Genomic DNA, 22,827 nt, shown 5'->3' on the forward strand with positions numbered 1-22,827 from the left:
AAGATATATCAGTAATGATACTTCAATACAAACAAGTAACATTGTTTGTCAGATTACCATTGGTTTATGCCAAGAACAAGTGAAGGAAGCAAAGCACCTTGGGAAACAAATGTGTATTCTCTATGGGTAAACGTCATTCAATTATGAAAGGACCTGCAGCGAGCAGTCTTCTAATCAGGAATTACTATTATGAACCATGTCCTTTCAACTCAAGGATCCTGTGACACTGGAGACCAAATTAATTTACTACTTTACTGCTGGATCAGTTAGTTAGTCTTCACGTTGTTGAGGTTTTTTATGACAGTCCCTGGTCGCGTTGCTGTAGTCAAGTCAGCTTGAAACAAAGTGTCTGAATATGGGCTATACAAATAATAATAATTTCTTGATGTGATTGTATGTGCATGGAGGAGGCTCAGGGAGCACGTCCAGGTTAACCAGAGAGGTGATTGACACAGCTGACACTAGTTGGCCAATCAACTCTGCCTGGATTCAAAAGGAGGCCGCTGAGCAGCCAGAGGAGACACATGAGGAGACACATGTGGAGAGACATGAGGAGAGACATGAGGAGAGACATGAGAGGAACCTGGAGACCTGAAGAGATTGGGCAGAGCCAAGCTGCAGGACCTGCTGGTCAGGTTTCTGGTTTAAGTGGAGCTGTTTGAATTTATTTTGTTTGCTCAGGTGAAAATAAAAGATGTTGAGATGACACCCCGGTGGCATTGACATATGCCACAGATTGGTTGATTGAAACATGCAACATATTATTATTAGTTTTTCAATTGCTTAGTTATTTTATTCATTTATTTTCAAATGAACTCCTTTTTTGTCACAAAAGTATTTCTGGATGAAGATTCAATAAAGCAAAGATAAACATCCGTGACATACGGATTCCTAACTCAGCAGCCTTTTGTAAGATAACTATTGTTTTTTTCTGATGAAACCATAGATGGTACAAGAAAAAAATTGTACAAAATGCCTCACTAAAAGATGCTATCTATGTTCATTATGTTCATGCTCTCTCCAATGAATATGCATGAAAAAGTAAATCTTTTTAATTCAAAATTAAGATCAGCTCTCAGGTGTGGCACCTGCGGAATCCAAAAAGAAATCAGACTAAACTAATGCCATGGAAAAATGATAGAATGCATCTGATAAAGATGGAAATGCCGTAGAGCTGAGAGAATGTGGAGGAAAAGCAAATTAATAATCCACATAGAGATTTTTACAAGACTGCTCTTCACCAACAATAAAGCTGTGTACGCTGTGAGCATATTTCTCTAAAGTTATAAATGAAAGCAGAAACAATCCTGGGTTTTTATTTTCAACAATCGATCACCTAAATCCGTCGCAGCTCTGTGAATATACATGTCCTGCCTCACTATCGAAATGTGAAGAGATGGCTGAATTTCAGCAGTATCTGTGCCAGTATTGTAAACAAAACACCAAAGTCAACCCCAACCTCTTCTCAAACAAAAGAAAGAGGTGGCAGGAGCACTACTAGTGTCGCTTAATCCACTGGTGCTCGTGGAAGGGAATACATGTCAAAAAAACCTGAGGAAAATATATGTCCAAAAATAATGGCATGAAGAATCCAGGTCCAGGCACTCAAAAGGGTTGTTCATCAGCCTGATGAAAGCATAAGCTGATACGCAGAGCCATTCTAAATGCATCTAGTGAAGCCCCTTCTTAAAAAAACGAATCTTGATTCCTCTACACTATAAAAAATAAAACTTAAAATTGTTTGTCTATGATTTTTTTAACAAAGAATATTTAGCACCCCCCCAGGGTAGTAGAAAAGACAGGTAGTACAAAAAGCCCTGCATTTCACTTAATACTTTATGTGCTGTGTTTGATTCACTGAAGTTTGTAAAAAAACTTGTTCGGAATAGTTATCTTACTCTTGTGATCAAAAACATTGATCTGTAGCTCAATTCTAAGGATGTTCTGTAAATAGCTTTAATACAAAATAAATATAGCAACTTCTGATCAACCCATACCCATAAAATAACAACCTAAGTCCCGCCCACTTCCGAGTACGAATATGGATAATTGAGTTGGTTGAACAGATAATTGTGTTCTCCCTCATTCCTACTGGAAACTGATCAAACCACTGAGGTCAACAGTACCAACTCACCTGTTTCTGCCATCGACCCATGGGGCTTGTATGAGACATCTGGTTTGTGTTGAAATATTGACCAGGAAAAGCATTTGTTGACTCCACAGACATTGACAGCTATGCTGAAGAATGCACAGAGGATGTCTCCAGAGACATCATTCAGACAATCTGGGAAGGCAGCAGAGCTGCTAAGCAAGGAGATGCTTATGTAGCTGTCATGAACTTGTCGGAACACAGTTCAACCTCACAGTCACCAGAGCTCCTCCCAACCATGAGCCACAATGAGCTTATAAAAGCTCAGCGAGATGGTCCCGCCATCAATCAAATAATCAGACTGAAAGAGAAAAGCAACAATCTAAACTTTACCTCAAGGATAATCTACTATACAGGAACACAAGCCACAGAAACCAACTGGTCCTGCCAGCCTAATATCGATCTATGGTTGGGCAACACCTCCATGATGACATGGGTCATGTGGGTACTGAGAGAGAACATTGCGAGTTTGCAGAGGAGAAAAAATCTGTGCAAATGTTTACTTCCTCTTACTGCTAGTGCTGATTGAGGAGAAGATGACAGCAGTTGCAGAGTCGGACTCTACATTCTACATACAATTGATTCCAAAGCTGCGGTATTGGCTTCCATCTCACTGCCCAAGTTCAAGCTGCGCTGGGTTAAAGAGGAAACCAGAAGAGACCACATCACTTTCCTCCTTACACCAGAGTGCCGCTCCCTTCCAATGGAGGAGCCTGCAGCCCTGATGCCTAATGCCCCTCCACCTGCCGTGGTCACTCCAAGTGAGGAGGACTTTTTCTCTTTTGATGAACAGGTCAGTGTCTCGGCTGATGCACCCATGTCAGTGGAAACAGAGGTAACATCTTACCTGAATTCTGCCCCTGTGATGGAAAGCCTCCACCGGATTCCAAGAATTAAAAGAATCGCTCTCCGTTACAATGCACCTTCACCATCCAGCGCACCAGTTGAAAGACTTTTCAGTCTCGAGTCATGTGCTCACTTAAAAACGCGATTTAGCGCCTTCTTCTGTTGTGCTTTAACGGGTATTTTAGTGAAGTACGTAGAAAACAGGATAGCTCCCCACCATAGAACCTTTAAAAGGCTATATAAGTTAACTTTACCAGCCTTGTTTGGCTGCATGCTACCTCTGTTTGTTTGAAGTCTGAAATTGTGATTCTTATGAGGGCCAGTCGTCCAAAGCACTTTCATTTCATTTGAAGCACTTCAGTTTCTTTTTCTGTCACCTTGAAATGTGGCTAGGTAACTCCATATAGGTGAGGGTTAGTAGTTCAAGTTAATAGTTTGAGTTAATAGTCTAGCTGTAAGTGATCTTAAGGGTTACCACTTTTTTTTTTCTCCTCAGGCCTGGCATTATTTTATCCCTTGAGGCCAAGGACTAATATTTTTTTATTTTTGATGAAGCATAACCGATGTGTCATTATGCTGTGAATTCTCTGTGAATAAAAGAGAATAAAGGGATAGAAATGTAAAAGGGTTGTGTATCTTGACTTTTTTTACAATCTACAGTAGAAGGCTCTAGCTCTATTGATTTCAATATGAATACCTAAAGTTACAGTATTCCTATTATAAAAATGTACTGCAACATGAGCCATAACTGCAACCATTATAGTGTACTTTTGTTAGCCTTAAGCCTAGCTCAGTCATTATGTCATACCACATCACCTCCTGCTGTGTAATGAGCTGTATTGAACACAAGAAGATCTATTGAGAACAACAAATCCATATTTCCTGTTATTTTGGTGAAAGTAATGCAAAAGTAATGTAATAGTAGTGTAATGACTTACAATTCAAGGACAGTAATATTGAAATGTAACTAATTATTTTTAAAATACAGTAACAAGTAATAAATAATGCATTACACCACTGAAGTAACGTGCCCAACACTGATTACCACTAGTTAACCCCTCAAACTTCTGTTTGTTGATTACCTTCACTTGGAGTCTAGCCAAAGAGGCTTTGAGTACATCCTGCTGCTATGACGACTTAATTTCCCTCCGGGGATGAAAAAAGTAATCTATCTATCTATCTATCCTGGTTGTTGTAAACCATTTTACTAGGTTGCACAAGCCTATGGGACCAGAAACAAATCTGGAAAGATGGCTGCAGAGAAACTCTTTGATGATTTCATTCCAAGGTTCAGTTACCCAGGGAAACCAAACCATGACCATGGGAGTGAGTTTGAGAATGAGTTGTTCAAAACCCTGCAACTGCTGAAAGGAGTAAGTCATTCACAAACCACCCCTCACCATCCTCAAGGAAATCCTGCTGAGAGATTTAACTGCACGTTGCTCCAAATGCTCAGAACCCTAAAGGAGGAGAAAGAGTAAAGATGGAGAGAACACCTCCCAAACGTCATCCATGCATATAACTGTACCAGGCATGAGGCAACTGGGTTCTCACCTTTCTATCTGATGTATGGCCATCAGCCGCGTCTGCCTGTGGACGTGATATTTGGCTTGGTTGCTGATGAAGAAGACACTTGTCCAAGAGGACAAACACGCACCATATCACATCCTACCATACACCTCAATTATGCAGTACACTGCACCACTATTTGTGTACTGACTTACTTATCTCTTAGTAAAGTGTTCTGGAAGTTTTGAGGTTTAAGGGTTTAAGAGTTTGGAAATTACTGGAGCTATTATTATTTTGTCAGGGAGGGTGTGACACACATAAAATATATGGTCACCTCTTATGGAATTTGTTAATATTTTGGTTAATGCTATTTCTGTGAAATAAATATGTTTTCTTGTTATACGAGTTGTTTACACATACATACATATACTCTGTAAAATGTTGTTAAAGCTCATGCATTTATATTGTTGCACTGTTTATTTATTTTGTTTATTTTCAGTATTACACTGTTATATATATATATATATATATATATATATATATGTCTAGATTGAATAAGGGAAATATTTCCAGGCAAAGCTTATTAGTCAATAGTTGTGAACACTAATAATATCTCAGTTAATAGACTGAACGAGAATACAATATTACACTGAATTCACTAAACAGAGAAATTGAGAATGTATGTTTTATTTGAGCTGTTTGAAAGTAAGTGTGAAGAGATGTAGAGATGTATTCGGATATTTGTATTGCTAAGATAACATTTGAAGACATAGAACAAAATACAGAAACATGATAAAAAGAAAGGAAATTATTATTTTGCATATTTGTGAATAAATTCGACTGAGCGAAGCTGCTCAGCACAGTAGCTGTCTGTGTCATTCTTTCTCCTGTTTATACAGGAAATCCTATCTGTTTATAGGATCTCAACCTGAGCCCTGTAACAGGTACATAAAAGCACTGAAATTAGGGAATACCCCGCTAAAGCAACATTTTTTAATATACAACATTTACAACAGATTACACATCATCCACAGACTGTGGAGGCGCATTACCACCATCCACTGTGTGTCTCAATATCCTGAACATCTGACTTATTTAAGCCATACTAAATAATTTTGTCCAGTCCTGTCTCCCTCAGATAATGGAGCATACTCCCTATTCCAATGGTAAATACTATTTTCAAACTCAGTTCTTCAACTCCATGCTTTGCAAATTACCTCTTGAGCTCTTTGTTTTCGTTCTCTAACATACTTATTACAGTATTAAAGTATGGGATGCCCCACCGACCCCTCTATGTGGCAGTAATCACAAAATCCTGTTAGATGTCTGTTTATTAAGTGCAGTGTAATATTGGGTCTCATATGTTCTATCCACAGTTTATTAAAAATGTTCTCCTCTGTGGTGCTCCTTTCTGATGTCCTCCCCGTGTGAGCTACATCCCAGCTATGCGGTCATCCTTTAATGTTTCCATTGATTATTGTTTTTGCTTCCAATTTACTTGCCCTTTATTCCATATAAAAGTACTCACAATATTAATATTTTGAAATATCTCATTAACTCAATCTTGCCAATGGTTAACTTTAACTTTAACAACATGAATGCTGAGCACACATCTGTGAACAAAACAACCTTCCTTATTTGTAACTCTTCTACCCACTGCAATACTGCCTCAATCTCCACTGTGTAACCTGACAAATTATCCAAGGTTCTCCTGTTCACTGAATCTTGTGTTGTGTACTGAAACCAAAACCTGTTCTTCCTGTGATAGGATGTTTGAATCCATCTGTAAATACTGGAACAAATGTTTGTATAATGCAGTCTATCTTCCACCAAAACTGCTATATCGCCATAATCTTTACATCCTTGCACTTTCTCCATAAAGTAGAAATCAGTAGACACTGAGGGGAGAAGCCAGGGTGGTAGTCCGGATAAAACTTTTCTGACTTAATGAAATGTCTCTGGCTACTTTTATACTGCTCCACACAAAACGCTCCCTCTTGCTCCTTCACTCTTCCAACATGGAAGAAGTACCTTTGTGGTTTGATGTCTATCTTCAGAATGCACCTGAAGATTTGCCCAGCAATTGTATCAACTGTTTCCACCTAAGAGGCATTTCACCCACCTCAACTTGAAGAGTAGACAGGCCTTGATTTGAAAGCAGAGTCTCAAAGCTTGAGCTTGCACAACCTCCAACTTCTTCAACAATGTGTTAGCTGCTGAACCATAAGTGATACAACCATAGTCTAGCACAGATGTAACGAGCGCTAGACATCTCATCACATAAATTATTTTTCTACATTTGGAGACTACCCTGTGTATATGTTCATTCTGTGTGAGCTACATATCAACAACTCTCTCTCTAGTGAACATTAACGCTTTAGTTTTTTCCACTGAGAACTTGAAGCCCCATGAATATGACAAATGTATTTAACATATTAATTGCCTCTTATATTCTTCCCATAATATGTTAAATATTCCTTCACCTTTTCCACAAGGCTCCATCATCAGCAAAGACCAACCTCCACATATCATCCTGAACTTGAGAGCAAACATCATTAATCATAATGGGAAACAATATTGGACTAATGACACTGCCCTGAGGAGTACCATTTTCCACCATATACCTTCCTGATAGAGCTGTCCCAACTCTTACTTGAATAAACTTATCAAATAAAAAGCCTCTGATCCAATTATATATCCTACCTACTATCACTATCATGTTTAATTTAAATATTGGTCCCTCCTTCTAACCCATATCCTATGCCTTTTCTACACTGAAAAACACTTGTGCTTTCTTAACCTCTTTTTCCAAGCATAGGACAGGGTCCACTTCTAAATCCACACTGGTGACATAAGATTCCTCTGCTTTCCATATAAAATGCTTTTCTTTTTTTAATCATTTGTTATTTTCTATATATGATGTCAGTGCTATTAAATCCGTGTATCATCTGTTCTTTTCATATTCAATTAGAAAACCAAAATCAGGAAATTAAAAAACAAGTCATTCTTTGATTATACATTAATGATGTGGACCTCTGTTTGCTCGTGCTGCTTTGCCCTTTCTGAAAAGTGCTTTAGATCAGTCATACTTCTCTGGATCTATTCTGGCTCTGATCCTCCTGTTTGAAATTGGAGGCAGGGAAGGCAAAATAGAGCATTGATTCCGTTGCATGCAGTTAGACAAGCTGTCTTCTTGAAAAAGATCTGTGATATTGTCTTCCTCTGTCTTTCAAAGTTTTCTGAATAAAAATGTCTGGCTGATCAGGTCCAAGCTCTTTGACTTGCAGCTTTTCTTAATTTTCTTCATCACACTCTACACAATTGAAATGCATTTAAGTTGTGTCACATATAATTGTTTTCCAGGGAGATAAAAAAAATAAATTCTTCAATTTAATACATTTTTCGTAAATGTAAACTGCCACGCACAGGAAACAGCTTGTATCTTTAGCCTAATGCTAAAGGTGGAAAACAGGTCATCATTAGTGGTCTTGAGTTGTTTCTTAAAACTATCAGCAGAAAAAGCCTGTCTGATGTGTGGTGTTTGTTCCAAACCTTTGGTGCATAGCAAGAGTAAGCTGCTTCCCTAAACTGGGGAAGCATATTCAGATAAACAATCAGAGATGTATGAGGGTGCTGTACCATTAAGAGACTCAAAAATAAGTAATAGAATTTTAAAATCAATCCTCAGTGATACTGGAAGCCAGTTTTAAGTTGCTGAAACCAGAGTAATATGATTCCTTTTCCTATTTCTTGCTAAAACCCTGGCTGCTGAATTTTTTACAAGTTGTAGTCGATTAATGGATTTTTTTGGTAATCCTGAATATAGTGCATTACAGTAGTCCAGATAAGAAAAAGTATAAAAGCACAAGTCAACTTTTCAGCATCTTCCAGAGTGAGGTACGGTTTAACTTCTGCAAGGTTTCTTAAATGATAAAAGTCAATCTTTGTGACATGTGTGAATTAAAATCTAGTTCTGAGACAAGAGTAACACCCAGGTTCTTTACTTTTGATTTGTTGTGATGTGCCAGACTTCCTAGTTTGCTAATAATGTTTTGTCTCTGATTATCAATACCAATTAGAGGAATTTATGTTTTATCTTCGTTTAATTTGAGAAAATTGTTGCTCATCCTTTTTTCCACGCTGAAAAGACAATTAATAACTTTGTTTGGAGCATCAATCTTCTAGCGCTATGCATAGATATAATTGAGTATCATCAGCATCACAATGACAGTTCACACCATGGTCACTAATACATTTCCCAGTGGTAACATATATAGGAGCTTGTGATGTACCGTGTCAAATGCAACAGATGGTAACGACCTCAGACACGAAGCTGGTGGATGCAAATGCACGACTGTGGCCGAAGTGAATATAACAAGGGTTTGTTTGTTGAAAAAAGATGCACAAACAAAAGGTGCTCTCTAGGAGGATATGAAAAGAAACAAATAAACACTCACAAGACTGAGAACCGAAAAAGACCATAAACTTCACTTGAGCTGACAGTGGTACTCAAACACCCACGGGCTGAACAAGACGAACTGGCACAGGACAAAGGGAGACGAGGACTATTTATACATGAGGTCGGGGAAGACAGGTGAAACCAATCAGGGGCGGGGAAGACGATCACAAAGGTGGGAAAATCGCACAAAGGGAGGAAGTCAGGGTCTGAAACGAGAGGGAAAAGGTGAGTTCAAAATAAAACAGGAAGTGCACGACGAGACTAGACATGAGTGAAGTTTAACTTAACATAGAATGCTCAAAACACACAAGACTAAACTACTTCATTTTTAATTCATGTTAAAGTTTTCTTTTTCCACTTTTTCACATATAATAAACATGCATGTTGAAACAAAAGCATGTACAGTATATTTGTGTTATCTCTGTAATTCGACCTTGTTTTCTGAGTGCATATAAAGCTTTTTCTGGATCTGTGCGCGCCAAGAAAGAAAAGGGATATTAGTGACAGAATATTGTGTGTTTGTTTGGTCAGTTTGAGATACAGACAATGTTTTTCTCTCTCTCTCTGAATCTCAACTAATGATGAATTATGACCAACAATCTACGGGTGACAACTAAAGTTAAGTTAAAGTCATTGCTGCTGAATTAAGCTGCTTTCAGACATGACGTCCAGAGAAACTCTGGAGACTTGGGTCTGGCCCTTCTTTAGAAGTTGCCTTTCAAGTATGCAGAATGCAGGAGATTCTACAATGAGACGCATGAACAGTAACAAATCCTCCGGAGAATTCAGGAGTGGAGTGGTGTGGCAGGCAGAGGCAGGACGTTACACTTGTGTCGATCATGTGTTTTTGTTAACAGCACATCGACACCAGCCCTTCTCACTAAAAGCTCCCTTGACATCTTTGTTAGTGTCTACTATGTGTATGGCACCACTTTTTCATCTTGAGATATTTGTATTCTTTTTTTTTGTTTTTCTGTATTAAGTGGACTACATTTCAAGAGCTAAACAAATTAGAAATAAAAATAAACCAACCAGGAGCTGATGTAGTGCACCATGCTCAGGACACTTATACATTACATGTCATTTAGCTGATGCTTTAATCCACAGCGATTTACAATGCATTCAGCATCTATGAGGGGCCAATTTTGTGGTTCACCACCCAAGGACACTTTGGCATGACCTGGGATTTGAGCCACTGACCTTCTGGTTGGAGGCCGACCACACAAGACAGTCGCTGTGTTGGTGATGTGCAAAGTGGACATGCCATGCCACAGAAACAGGCTTACATCCACAGTCTCCACAGTGTGACCAGACCTGGACCCTCCCCAACCTTAAACAAAACTTGTCAGACTCAAAACAACACCATAATATTGCTGGTGTCACTCAAATTGAATATTTCAGTGTATCAAATATTTTGGTAGAAAATAATGCTGTGTTTTCTGTTGTGTTCAGTATCAACATATTTCAGACTAAATATAAATAAATACCAAATATGGTTATAGCATATCTTCATCAAGTTGTGCCATTTTACTTAGTGGTATGTTTAACAATGATTAAACAAAAGAGACTTCAAACTTTCAATCAGTGTATGACCTGCACAGTAATCAAAAGCCTTTCAAAATGTCTGGCTGTCAGGAATCGTCTGTATGGGATTCATCTTACCTTTTAGATGTGAGAAGGCTTATGATTGTGAGCATGAGCAATTTTCTTTTGCATGACTAATGAGGCTATCAATTGCAAATTAGAGAGGAGGACTGGGCAACTGTCTTCACTACACCAATGCAGATCAATAGGCTGCAATTGTGCAAGTGAATAGGGCTGATTATGACTCTGAAGTAAACAAAACATTCCCCAGGCCGCTACTGAAGCATGAGTCTCAGATATCAAGCAAATCCATTAGCACCATTTTTATAACAGTGATTATTATATATAGTTTTTTTAAACCACAATATCCATCTCTTCTCTGATATGCAAATGATATGCATACATTATAATTTTGGGTTTATGCATTATTGCTGTGTTTAAGTTTTTTTTAGGATGTTTTGTGTCAGGTTTGAAGGGGGGGGGGGCATGGTAGGAAAAGGGAAAGGGAAGGACCAAGACACAGAACTAAATATTTAACAAAAAGCGTCCTTTATTTAAAAGGTAAAAGTAACAAAAGAAATCTTCAATAAAGCAAAAGGTGCACTCTGGCAAAACAAGGGAGAAACCACAGGAAATACATCAACACTTACCGAGGTCGAGGCGATATGTGACGAGACACATGGAGAAAATGATGACGAACCAACAACCACATGGGGCGAACACAAAGACTTAAATACACACTTGAACTAATTTGTAACTCGGGACAGGTGGCACAGGACAAACAGGTGAGCCTGACAAGGGCAGGAAGTCAAATGGGGAAAACACACCAGGAGCAGGGACTACAAAATAAAACAGGAAAAGGGCAACACTGAACAAACTTAAAACATGAATTCAAAACGTAACAAAAACACTGTTTAAACTGAACTGAAAACACTCTTCATAAACGAGAACAAAAAATACAATAACCATGACAGGGAGGAACACAGGGATGAACACAGGAGAAGCACAGGGTGGAACACAGAGGAAGGCAGAAGGGAACATGAGAGCAACACAGGGTGAACATAGCAAGGGACAAAGAAGGGAACACAGGAGAGGGACGCAGAGAACAACACAGAAGGGAACATGAGAGGAACACGGGATGGAGCACAGAGGAACACAGAAGGGAACATGAGAGGAACACAGGATGGAGCACAGAGGAACACAGAAGGGAACATGAGAGGAACACGGGATGGAGCACAGAGGAACACAGAAGGGAACATGAGAGGAACACAGGATGGAGCACAGAGGAACACAGAAGGGAACATGAGAGGAACACGGGATGGAGCACAGAGGAACACAGAAGGGAACATGAGAGGAACACAGGATGGAGCACAGAGGAACACAGAAGGGAACATGAGAGGAACGTGGCGAGGGACACAGAGGGGAACACAGGGTGGAACACAGAAAAATCCATAAACGTAAAAAAATAATACCATCACCATGATAGTTTTGTACATAAAAGATGTACATCTACTGTCAACCTCATAACAGGCAAAGTATATTTTCTAGTCTAATACTGGATCTGCCTCAGTAAGTTTTGTTAACTTTAAAAACAAGTGACATACAATAGTAAGACTGGATATCAATTTCAGACCTTAAAGAAAATATTATGTGTAAAAATTGAAGTTATAGGTTATTTGATCTGTGGTCCTCATTGTAAGGGAGAGGCTAAGATGAATATTTTCAGGTCATGGAAGAGAGATAAACCATAAATAAGGAATCAGTAGAAATTGTATGATTGAGAGGTTCAATCTGTTCTCGTTCCCTTGAGCTGTAGCAGAACTGAAAAGTCAACTTTTGCCAACAGAATTTCAGGAGGAATATAATTAGATGAGTTGCTTTTTGATGCATGATTATGAAGTGATTAATGAAAGACGTTTGCTGTAGATCATTAAAAAGCTAGTGACTTAACAACATTTTGACTGCTTCCACATCAAATATACTATTTTGGGATTCATCTTTAATGTTCTTACAGCTGTCATGACAGGATGTGAAACTTATAATGCTTTTCATGTTATTTGCATCTGCTGTTCTCACTGGAAATGTTTGTCAGTTTAGTTTGTCCAGTCTCAGACATACAGTGTGGTCAGATAAGAGAAGGCTGTTTAAAAGTTGCTCTTTACAAATCTAATCCTACTGAAACAACAGGTTGGTTTGATTTCAGTGTCACTTCAGTGTTTTGTCTTTCAAAATTACTTTTTCAGGTTGGATCACCAGCATATTGTTTTTAATGAAGCCAAACCTGTGAGCTACTTCAAGAAGCCCGACTTGAGGCTGCTGCTACATTTAGGTGATGAAGTTGAGGTCATTACACAGAAACACAACCGGTGAAAATAGATAGAGACTTTTGATTAAAAGTGCAAATTCACTTTGGTGCATATAGCCATAGAAAAGCTGCATGATCTTTGCATGGCCCCAGCTACGGCAGTGCGGCCTGGGCTCCTGTGACCAAGGAGGCTCTCAGGGACACGTCAGGGCACATTGGATCCATCACAGAGGACAAAATACCACTGGAGGGGGTTTAAGTTGTGGTGTGGGGAAACAAACGACGCAGACCCTTGCATGTGTTGACATCAGGAGATCATTCTATTTCTGCATGATAAGTTAGACAGTGGGAAGTCTTCAACAACAAGTATTTATTTGTCTTCATCAAAATAAAGCTCAGAATGCATGTTTGAGCCACCGCAGAAAGTCAGCCGGTGCTGGATGCTCTGTAAAATGCTACCTTTGAACCCACAGAAACCATCCAACAATAGCATGCATACAAAATGGCACGAATGGTGTTGTCTATGATTCTCCCCATGAATCTGGAGTTGGGGTCCTCTGTAAGGGAAACTTCTGGCACTTGAGCGTACAGCGGCAGCAGACAGCATCTGGCTGTCCTGCCAGCTCAGATGATTGTACATTTGTATAATGGTTTTAAGCACGTAGGTGGCAGAGCAATGGTGATAGCTTTGGAACCCTAATGCCTTGTTTACACTATTGCAGATATTTTTTTTTATCTGATGTTTTCAGAAAACAAAATGCATCCACATATCCTTCATTTTACAGAATATGTCCATCCAGACGAGAATGTTTAATTACAAATGTTCAAACAAGCATTCGTGTCTGCTGTCAGCTGGGGACATTTTTTGAACTTATGGAATATGTAGCTAGGTGGAAAGAGTCTCTTCATTCAGAGAACCATGGCGACCATATCGTCTTACCGTTTTCTAAATTGCAGCTAAGGTGCGTGTGTATACCAACCAATACATACAGAAGCACTGTTGTGAGACTTGGATTAGCAGGTGTAGCTGTCTTTCTAAAAAAAACTGAAAAACACATTCAATTACATCCCTTATCCCTTAAAATCTTTCATTCTTTTTTCAAATGTTGAAATGAAAAGAAGGTTCCAAAGGTATTCCCATTATTTCTCATTGTCCTTTTTATTGATCAATATGCAGAAGAGAGATTTGTCTTGGGAAATTGTCTCTGGCATTAGTTATTTAGTCTGTCCCAAAACAAATATGCTAATCAACTTACACATTTACACATGAATACAAAGTCACAATGTTGTGGCACTATTGCAGCCGATTCTAGGAGATTTTCCAAACTTTGTTTAATAAACACATTTACCAGAGATGAAAGTGCAGAAAGCTGGCTCCCATGGTGTAGGCTGGAAAGCTTGAGGGGTCTGTGAGGGAATGCCAACAAAAAGGCACAAAGTTGAATATCTTTTGGATTTCACTCACATAAAAGGCTGCGTACAAACTCCCATTTTTTCTCTGTTTATGAACTAACTTGAAAAAACTAGACAAAGAGAACTTCTGTTGACTTCTACAGTTTGTAGGAAGCTGCATGCTTACTGTAATTGACATGGATTCACTTTCTAACACAGAGTGTCACTGGAGGTTTCACACAATCATCCAACTCCCCCGCACAAAAGCAATCAGTGGTGCAGCAACATGAACATGATACCTGACTGGCCTCCCAACTGCCAACAATGACAATTTGTGTTACTGAAGCCTGTTCAGGCTGGAAACTCAACCAACAACTATTCAATCCCAGTAGTGGTGACTCTCCTTTTACCCTGCAACACATCCAGCAGTTTCTCATAACATGATAGCATGTCCAGATCAGGTAGAGTGATATGACTCTTCATCAAAATAGGTTAATTTGATTTTGCACTTTAGGGTGTTGTGGGACTATTCACTTCCTGATAGTAACGAAGCTCAGTATTCAGTAGAGCATGACGTGTAATCAAAATGTGTAACTACCTCGTGCTAATTCCCAAATGAGAGATTTTGCATTCAGGAGCTTGTGGGGATCAGAGTTCATTGTTCAACGAAGACCTAACTTGACATCAGATGCAATATCGGTGTCAGCTGTCCAAAGTAAATGGTTCTAATAAAAGTCATTAGACTCATACACAGATCTGTTGGTCGAAAGTGGTATCAAGAGGCAATTTAAATGTAGAAATTAGAAATCATTTTTCAATCTTTTTATTCAGTTCAGTTCCAAGATTTATATTCACTGCCCATATATTCCATTTAGTTTTTCTCAACGCTAAGCCACGATGACTTGTTGCTGATCGAGTGCACTTAAGCACAAACATCACAAACTGAACCTCTGAAGTGTCTAAAAATGACTTTAGATATCCAAAAACCTAATTTCCATTCATTCTTCCGCTCTGCTCTGTGTCCATTCTTCATTTCAGTAGTAAGTCCAGTAGTTGTTGGACCAAACTGCTAAGTAACGGTTTATATGTCAGATTATAATTCTTTGCTGTAAATGAGGAGCATGTCACAGCAGAGCTGATAAGGTGCTCTTAGTCATCGGGGAGAGGCTCCTCTGCCCTTGATTTGGTCTGTGATTGTGTGATTCCTTTGTACCGGACACTACTTTTGTGGCGTCCTCTTTGTTGCATTCTTGTGTGTTTGGCCTGATGGGGCTCATTACAGTGCCCCACTGCCAACGGCCACAAGGAGCAGCAGTGAGGCTATTCTATTCTCTGTGGTGGTTTTCAAATGGAGATGTCAAGAATGAGGACTACTTGGTTGGTTTGGCAAATGTGCACTTCCTCACATCTATTAAAGAACAGAGAGGAGCTCTCCTCTGTGCTTTATTCAAATCATCTGAGTCTCCTGCCCAGTGGATGGATTGGAGCTACAAATGTATCAACATTGAATTATGGGTTGAACACTTTGAATTCTAACCTTACCTTGAGAATCGTGTAGTTCTAAGCGTAGGAAGATATGGCACATGTTCATAATAAGGAATTTCAACCTGCTTTATTCAATGAATTACTCAGCATCACCGCTGACTTCATCCAAAATAGCAGCAGTGAGTATTTAAGGGAGAATCTCATCACATAGTGTCATCTCATTATAAATCTCTATTCACCAGTGTTTCAGTTCTCCACAAACAAACAGATCTACTGTGTGTGCTTCCGCCGGAAAGAGCAGTCCAAACTGTCATAACACTGCATCTGAATCCCTCATTAAATAACCACATACCCCCAAGATGTCAGACAACACAAAAATCAAACAATATTTTTTTTTTTTTTAGAAAATTGTGCAGATTCCCAAATCACATTTTTTTAATAATTGGGAGGCTACTATTTATTTAGCCTTTCTTAAATATCATCCCTCCATCACGTTTTCAATCCTGCTTTATTTCTGACAGAGGACAGAAAAAGGAAAGCACGGCTGAGGAGTCAAAGCAGCCAGAAAAAAAATAAATAAAGGGAAAAACAGAGCTAGGACTGTTCATGGGTGATCGACAGCAGCGTCAACCAATGCCAGCTGAGGGGAGGCTGCCCTCCCTCTCCTCCCCCCCCCCCCCACACACTCCAGTCTGGCAGAGTGCTGGTCCCCCTGTGCGCTGTAGTACGTGGAGGAGAGGGAGATCGAAGGCTGCGTGAGGAGCCAGTGTCTGTGTGTGCGTGTGTGTGTGTGCCACCAACTACTACTTTGCACTGGATTTAAAGCATCTTCAGTACAGCCTGCAAGTGGGAATGAAAAGCTATTCAAACTGACATTCAGGAACAAGACAGAGAAAAAAACAGCTAAGTGAAGTGGACAGCTCATTGTAGCTCACTTGTGGGAAGATAGAAAAAGATCCTCTATAAAACAAACGGCACATCAGAATCAGCACTGCTTGGGAAGCATGTATAATTCGGTATGCTTCATCATCCTGTCGTGGGTGTTTGCTGTGCTTGTGTTCCCAGGTAAGACTTCTTCTACTCTCCTGTCTAAGCTCTTTGTATTTATGTGTTTACATTGACTCTTCTGCTGCTTCTTTGCACTCAGTGTCGCACTGTTGAGGCATACTCTTATACTCCCCTCTTTTCTTATGCTGTCCGTAAACAAATCATCTTGTCAGTGTGACCCTATGAGGGGTTTTTCGGGACAGCCAGAGAAAGGAGGTGATTCTAAGTTTGTGGAAAAGCTGTCCGTCTGTTGGGTCACGCCACCAAGTCTGCCTCACAGAGTGCGGGAAAAGTTCCCTCCACCTCACACACTTGTCAACTTTAGTTAAAGACGTCAGGCTGTACAGGAGTTGACACCATGCTCTGATCTCAAGGATTTCCTGGAGGGATTACTTCATCAATCATAAATCAGAGTGAATTAAACATTTGAAGACACCTTCTGTTTTTTCTAAAACAACCGGCTGTCAATGAAATAGCTTTTTTAAGGCATTTATGTAAAAATCAATTTTTACTGGCTGGCATTTGAAATGAATATTGATCAGTTCATCTCAACAATGTGTGTCAATATTATCGAAGGATTTTGTCCATGATCAAGTGCTGAATGGAAGCAACCAGGATGCGTTGATCAATAGATTTTGCAGATTTATCAGCAAAGGTACTTATCTGAAAGCAGCTTGCATATAAGTTGCTGCATGGACAGTGACATACAGGTATATGCCAGAATGGCCCTTTAACCTTTAGTTTCCCCACACAGCATGAGGAGAAGACATTAATGGCAGGGACACCTGAGATAAAAACAGCTTTCTGGTTAAGTCACAGAGGAGTGCACTGTACTGAAATTACATTAAATGAGGCTGACGTCTGAAAATGCTAATATGTGCCCTGAGCACCTGAAGTGAGAGAAATGTGTTTTCTCCCCTCAAAGGGATTATGTGATGGTGTCTGACAGGAAAATAATATGATGAATTTACATTTCATTTTACCGACTCAGGTTCCAAGGCCATAAAACAAGTTGTGTGTCCTGAGTTAAGCGTTTCTTCAACCTTGAATGTGTGTTGTGACTTTGTGAACAGATAGATTAGTGACAAGTTTGTGAGTCATTTCATTACATAATTGAATTTGTTTTGGTGTAAAGGTAAAACTGCCCACAGAGTTTATCAAATTTTCAAAGTTTGCGCCTGTATCACAAAACATTGGTTATATTGGCTTTATATAAGTGACTGAGCAGTCTAGTCCCACTCTGGACAGAGACAGATTGATGATAGTTATGGCATTGCTGATGAATTTCAGTTTTTATTGTACTTAAATTAGATTTGTTGGCTTTCTTCTTTTGCAATGTCTTCATCACAGTGCAATGATAAGAGCCTAGGGAGTTAATATGTTTGGGTATATATTATTGCCTTGAAGGTGACATGATTAATGATTGACAGCATGCACACCCCACACATGCTCATTTCATTTAATACGAAGCCCCGATCACATCCACAACAGATGGCATTATCGAAAGTCATTCTGCAAATTGTCGGCTCTGGAAGGCAAACCATATTTTGTCATCTTAAATGGACATTAACCAATTGTGAATGATGTTGCAGCCTGGCCATAACTCAAAGAGAACTAGCATGAAACAGACAATAAAGACAAACACAACTATTCAAAAATAGAAAAGTAGCAGTCTGGAGCAGCTCAGCTGGGTATGAAATATTAGATATTGTATGTTTTGACATCGGCTCTCGCAGCCTCAGGTGTTACCTTGGGTGGACCTCCTACAGTGCAAGCATACTTCACACTGCATGTGCGCACAGCATTTCACTACACTATTTGCCAACTGTAGACTGCAGGGGTCCAAAAGTATGACACTACTTTCCCATTCACTTGGATAGGAATGCAAAATGTACTGCTGCATAGCCTCGAGCTGGTATTCCACACACAGGCTGGATGATGTTGTATGAAAATGAAGAAACACGATTCAAGTTCAGTTTTCGATAACTATTTGTGATGCATCCTTATGGAAATCATTTCAAGTCCAACAGGCATCATTTATCTCTTATCTCGATCTCTGTTATATTTAAAGACGTCCTAGGAAAACAGGAAGTATTTTTTGCCCAGTGTTTTTTCAATTCAGAAACATCAATGGAACAATTTGATTTACTCCCTTCCTTGCATAGAGTAACAATACAAGACTGATATCACTGTCGTTCTGTTCGCTCAGTTAACATTTTATTATCAACATCTGTAGTCCTGTTTCTTATACAGTAATTCAATCAGCCATTCATGTGGCAGCTGTGTAGTGTGTAAAATCATGTAGATATAGGTTGCGCTGAGGCTAAATTGCCTTTGGGGTCAATGCAGTATCTATAAATCTATCTCAGTTTTCCTCAGCAGAGACGGCAGATGGAAGAGTTACTGGAGTCAACAGTTTGAATTCATGGAACCATCCAGACTTGTGTCAGCATTCCAGGCTGCTGGTGGTGGTGTGATGATGTGGTGAATGTTTTCTTGACACTGGCCCTTTAATACCACTCAGCCATGGTTTAAATGCATCTGCTCGGCGCACATACGACTAGTGTTGCTGACTACGTGCATCCCACATTTTACCATCCTCTAAAGGTTACTGTCAGCAGGATAATGCCCCATGTCACAAAGTCATTGTCGTCTCTGACTGGTTCCATGAACATGACAGTGAGTCCAGTGAACTCGGGCGACCTCTCCAGTCACCAGATGTGAATCCAGTAGAACACCTTTGGGATGTAGCAGAAGGGGAGACTGGCAGCATGAATGTGCAGCTGACAAATCTGCAGAGATGATGTGATACAGTGTGACAGCAAGACCCCAGGAAGTCGCTGCACCCGGCCAGGAATCAGTGCCACTCACGACCCCTGATTACACAGCAAAGTTTTTATTTTATTTTTACGCAAAGGTTTCATTTGCTTTAGATAAAAGCGTAACATTAGATAGCTTTGGATGTGTTAATGTGTGTTGTTGTTGTCTTTTGATCTTGAATGTAAGGAATTGTTAGTTCTACATGTACTGCAAACACAAATATAAAGCTTTATCCTCCTCTTGGGCTCATCCAGAGAATTGTTTTGCTGAGTGTGCATGTTCTTTTTCAGTGCTGTGTGCCCTGCTTCACATTCATACCCATATTCCGCACTACCTTCACACCTGGGAGAACTGCCCAGGACCACAGTTTATCACACATCTATTGATTGAGCGGCTGCTGCATACCTGCTGGTGTTGAGACAGACGGTCGCTCTGAAGATTTGAGGCGGTATTCTTTTGGTCACAAGGTTGTTTACGAACTATGTGAGCGTGTTTGCTTGTGTTGGTGAGTTAAAGAGAAAGAGCTGAATTCACATAAAACAACTGAGACATGCTGAAGAACACATGCTGGGAGTGTATGTTTCGTGAATAATAGGCCCTATCTTAAAACACGCAGTACTCTCTGCTGTTGGCTGTTTACCTTTGATTCATTGCAATTAATTGGACTGTCAATCTGACTAAAATATTAGCATGTAAAAGCGTTGCCTTTCAGTGTCTGCAAAAAGCGGAGGAAAATGACACTGTAGACACAGAGTTCAGACGGATGGAGCCAGATTCATTTGCCGATGCAAATGAATCTGTCCAAGAATATATGTGGGAAAAAGTGAGAAAATATACTAAATGTATTCTTCAATTGAATTGACTTCTCTGGCTTGTACAAGGCAGCAATTATATTTTTCTGGTCCACCATTTATATTTTTCTGTATCCATCCATCCATCCATACACCTATCCATCCATCAAACCTTTGCTTTCCAATTTTCTTTTCTCTTTTCCCTTAGTGAGGGAAAGTAGAAATTTTGTGGATCACTGACGATCCCTGAGCAGCATCATACTCATGCCACTTCAGTTTATAAAACTGTGTTATGTGTATTTAAACATACTTTGATACTAAGTGCCTTGGGAGAGCCACACATTTTTAAAGAATGTGTCATGAAGCAACCTTATCGGCTCATTTTCATTTAATTGAGCACAATTGCTTTCTGCCTCTAAGCAGCTTTAACGGAGAAGCCTGAATGACTTTAGATTAAGGTGGTCTAGTACATATGAAAAATAAAACTATGCACAACTGATAAACTATTCAGTAGACGTGCAGGATACAATATAGGGCCACATATTTACACAAAAAGCATATGCAGTCTGTTCACACATCATTTTTATGTGTCTGTACACTTGCTAGTGTTTGTAGATTTATTTGACATTTAGAGATGAAACAACACAACCAACAGATTTGTACAGGAGCCACTTTGTACCAGAGTCAGTACAAGACAATAGACAAGGCTGCCTCCAAGACATATAGCTTCTAACTGTGCTGATCATTTTTAATGATTTAATGAGTTGAGTGAACTCTGGGCAGAGCTGTCATTCAAGTCAACACATGAAGTCAACATACTTCGAAGGTGTCTATTAAAAAAGTATGATTCATATAAATTGTAGAAAGTCGAAGTGGCAAACCAAAAGACAACTGCTATTAAAACTATTGTTATTGATAACGACAATAATAATTATTAAGATGTAAAGAATTAGTGAAACAAATCTCACTCTGACAGTAAAATTCCAATTCAATTTCATTTTTTCTGCTATACCTTTCTCCATAATTAGAAATCATTGATCTATCATGCCTCCCACTGTTACATCACCCTAGAAACTCAGTTCATTCTTGAGCATCAACCATGTTCAAACTAAAAGTCATGTTCAACTGTCTCAGCTCTAGAGCTCCCAAGATGCTATTGTGCTTTTGGGCTGTATTTAAATACCAGTTTTCGATAGTCTTATTGACCATTTACAGAGCTTTACACTATAAACCTCACTTATTGAAACACTGCTGCCATATGCTGCACTTTTTCTATCACATACACCATTTACTCCCTGCCAGCACAGCCATCAAAGCTTATTTTCCCCAACGAGACCTCGTCGGGAGGAGGCGGGGATCAAGCCACCGATCTCCTGGTGACTGGACAGCCTGCTGCACCTCCTGAGCACTTATAGCTATTTATGTTTTGTCTATATGTTCCTTTTCTTTGAATGTCAGCTAACCTTCCTCATCTCTGATTACATACACACCTTGGTCCCAGTCAGACTATGTTGCTGTCTTGTACTTCAAGTCTGTTCATCCATCCCAAGTCGTAGTGTCCCGCTGTTTTTGAAAAAGCAGCTTATTGAGACAAAACTGCTGCACAAGTGAACTCCTCCTCTCAGGTCATTTCAACTTTCTCTACAGATTTCCACTAAACAGTAACTCCCCATGTCATGCCACATCCCACTGTTTTATTTCCTTTTCCTGGTACAATGTGTTCTTTACAGTCAGGCTGAGCAGAATGAAACATCTCTGTGTATTGTTGTCCCTATGCTGTTCAACATGAGGTATTACATGAGTCAGGGCTGTGCTGTCTCCATTAGCAGCTATGAATCAAGAGGGTTTTGGGGAACAAAATGGTATCATAGTAATAAATTGCTGAGTTCTTTCTGGGATTAACAGACATACAATAGGAGGACTGTGTCTCTGGAAGTCAAGTGAGGTAGAGAGAGGTAGAGTCGGTCATCCACTATTCTGAAGGTCGGGGATTTGATCAGTCTGCATGTCAGAGTGTCCTTGGGCAACACGGAACCTAAAATTAGCCCTGACGGCTGTGCTGTAAGCATGTGAAAAGGATGTATGAGTGATGGCGAAGCCACCATGTGTGAATGTGTTTCATTGTGTAAAGTATTTTAGCAGTCCTTAAGACCAGAAAAGTTCTATAAACAGAGTTCACAATTTTATTTAACACCTAGTGTTATCGTTCAGACAACCTGCGGCTCGGGGAGAAACTCTTCTCCACACTCTAATTCCTCCCCAATATACGATGCTTCCCTTGAGGCTGTGCATTTATCAAACTTACAGTGGCACAAGATAAAGTTCAGGCCAAATCTCGCTCAACTTTTCTGCTCTGTGTGTGACTCATAGGGTATAGCCTCCTCAGGTCCAGCTGATTGAGTCATTTATCATAATGACACACCTACAGCTGACTACAGAC

General features: G+C 39.6%; 1 protein-coding gene and 1 long non-coding RNA gene across 2 annotated transcripts in view; one reads left to right on the plus strand and one right to left on the minus strand.

Moving 5' to 3' along the window:
* LOC138404829 (uncharacterized) overlaps positions 1-11,238 on the minus strand; it is a 36,350-nt gene extending 25,112 nt beyond the window's left edge. Inside the window, exon 1 of the long non-coding RNA XR_011238593.1 lies at positions 11,198-11,238. This is a non-coding gene — a long non-coding RNA (uncharacterized lncRNA). The remainder of the gene's footprint in view (positions 1-11,197) is intronic.
* A 5,203-nt stretch (positions 11,239-16,441) lies between these two features.
* Positions 16,442-22,827, plus strand: part of opcml (opioid binding protein/cell adhesion molecule-like) — a 291,135-nt gene continuing 284,749 nt past the window's right edge. The window contains exon 1 of the mRNA XM_020085436.2: positions 16,442-16,794. Coding sequence (XP_019940995.1) covers positions 16,734-16,794 — 61 coding nt within the window. The 5' untranslated portion in view covers positions 16,442-16,733. The remainder of the gene's footprint in view (positions 16,795-22,827) is intronic.

The sequence above is a fragment of the Paralichthys olivaceus genome, chromosome 15 (assembly GCF_024713975.1).
Source record: "Paralichthys olivaceus isolate ysfri-2021 chromosome 15, ASM2471397v2, whole genome shotgun sequence".
Classification (NCBI taxonomy): domain Eukaryota; kingdom Metazoa; phylum Chordata; class Actinopteri; order Pleuronectiformes; family Paralichthyidae; genus Paralichthys; species Paralichthys olivaceus.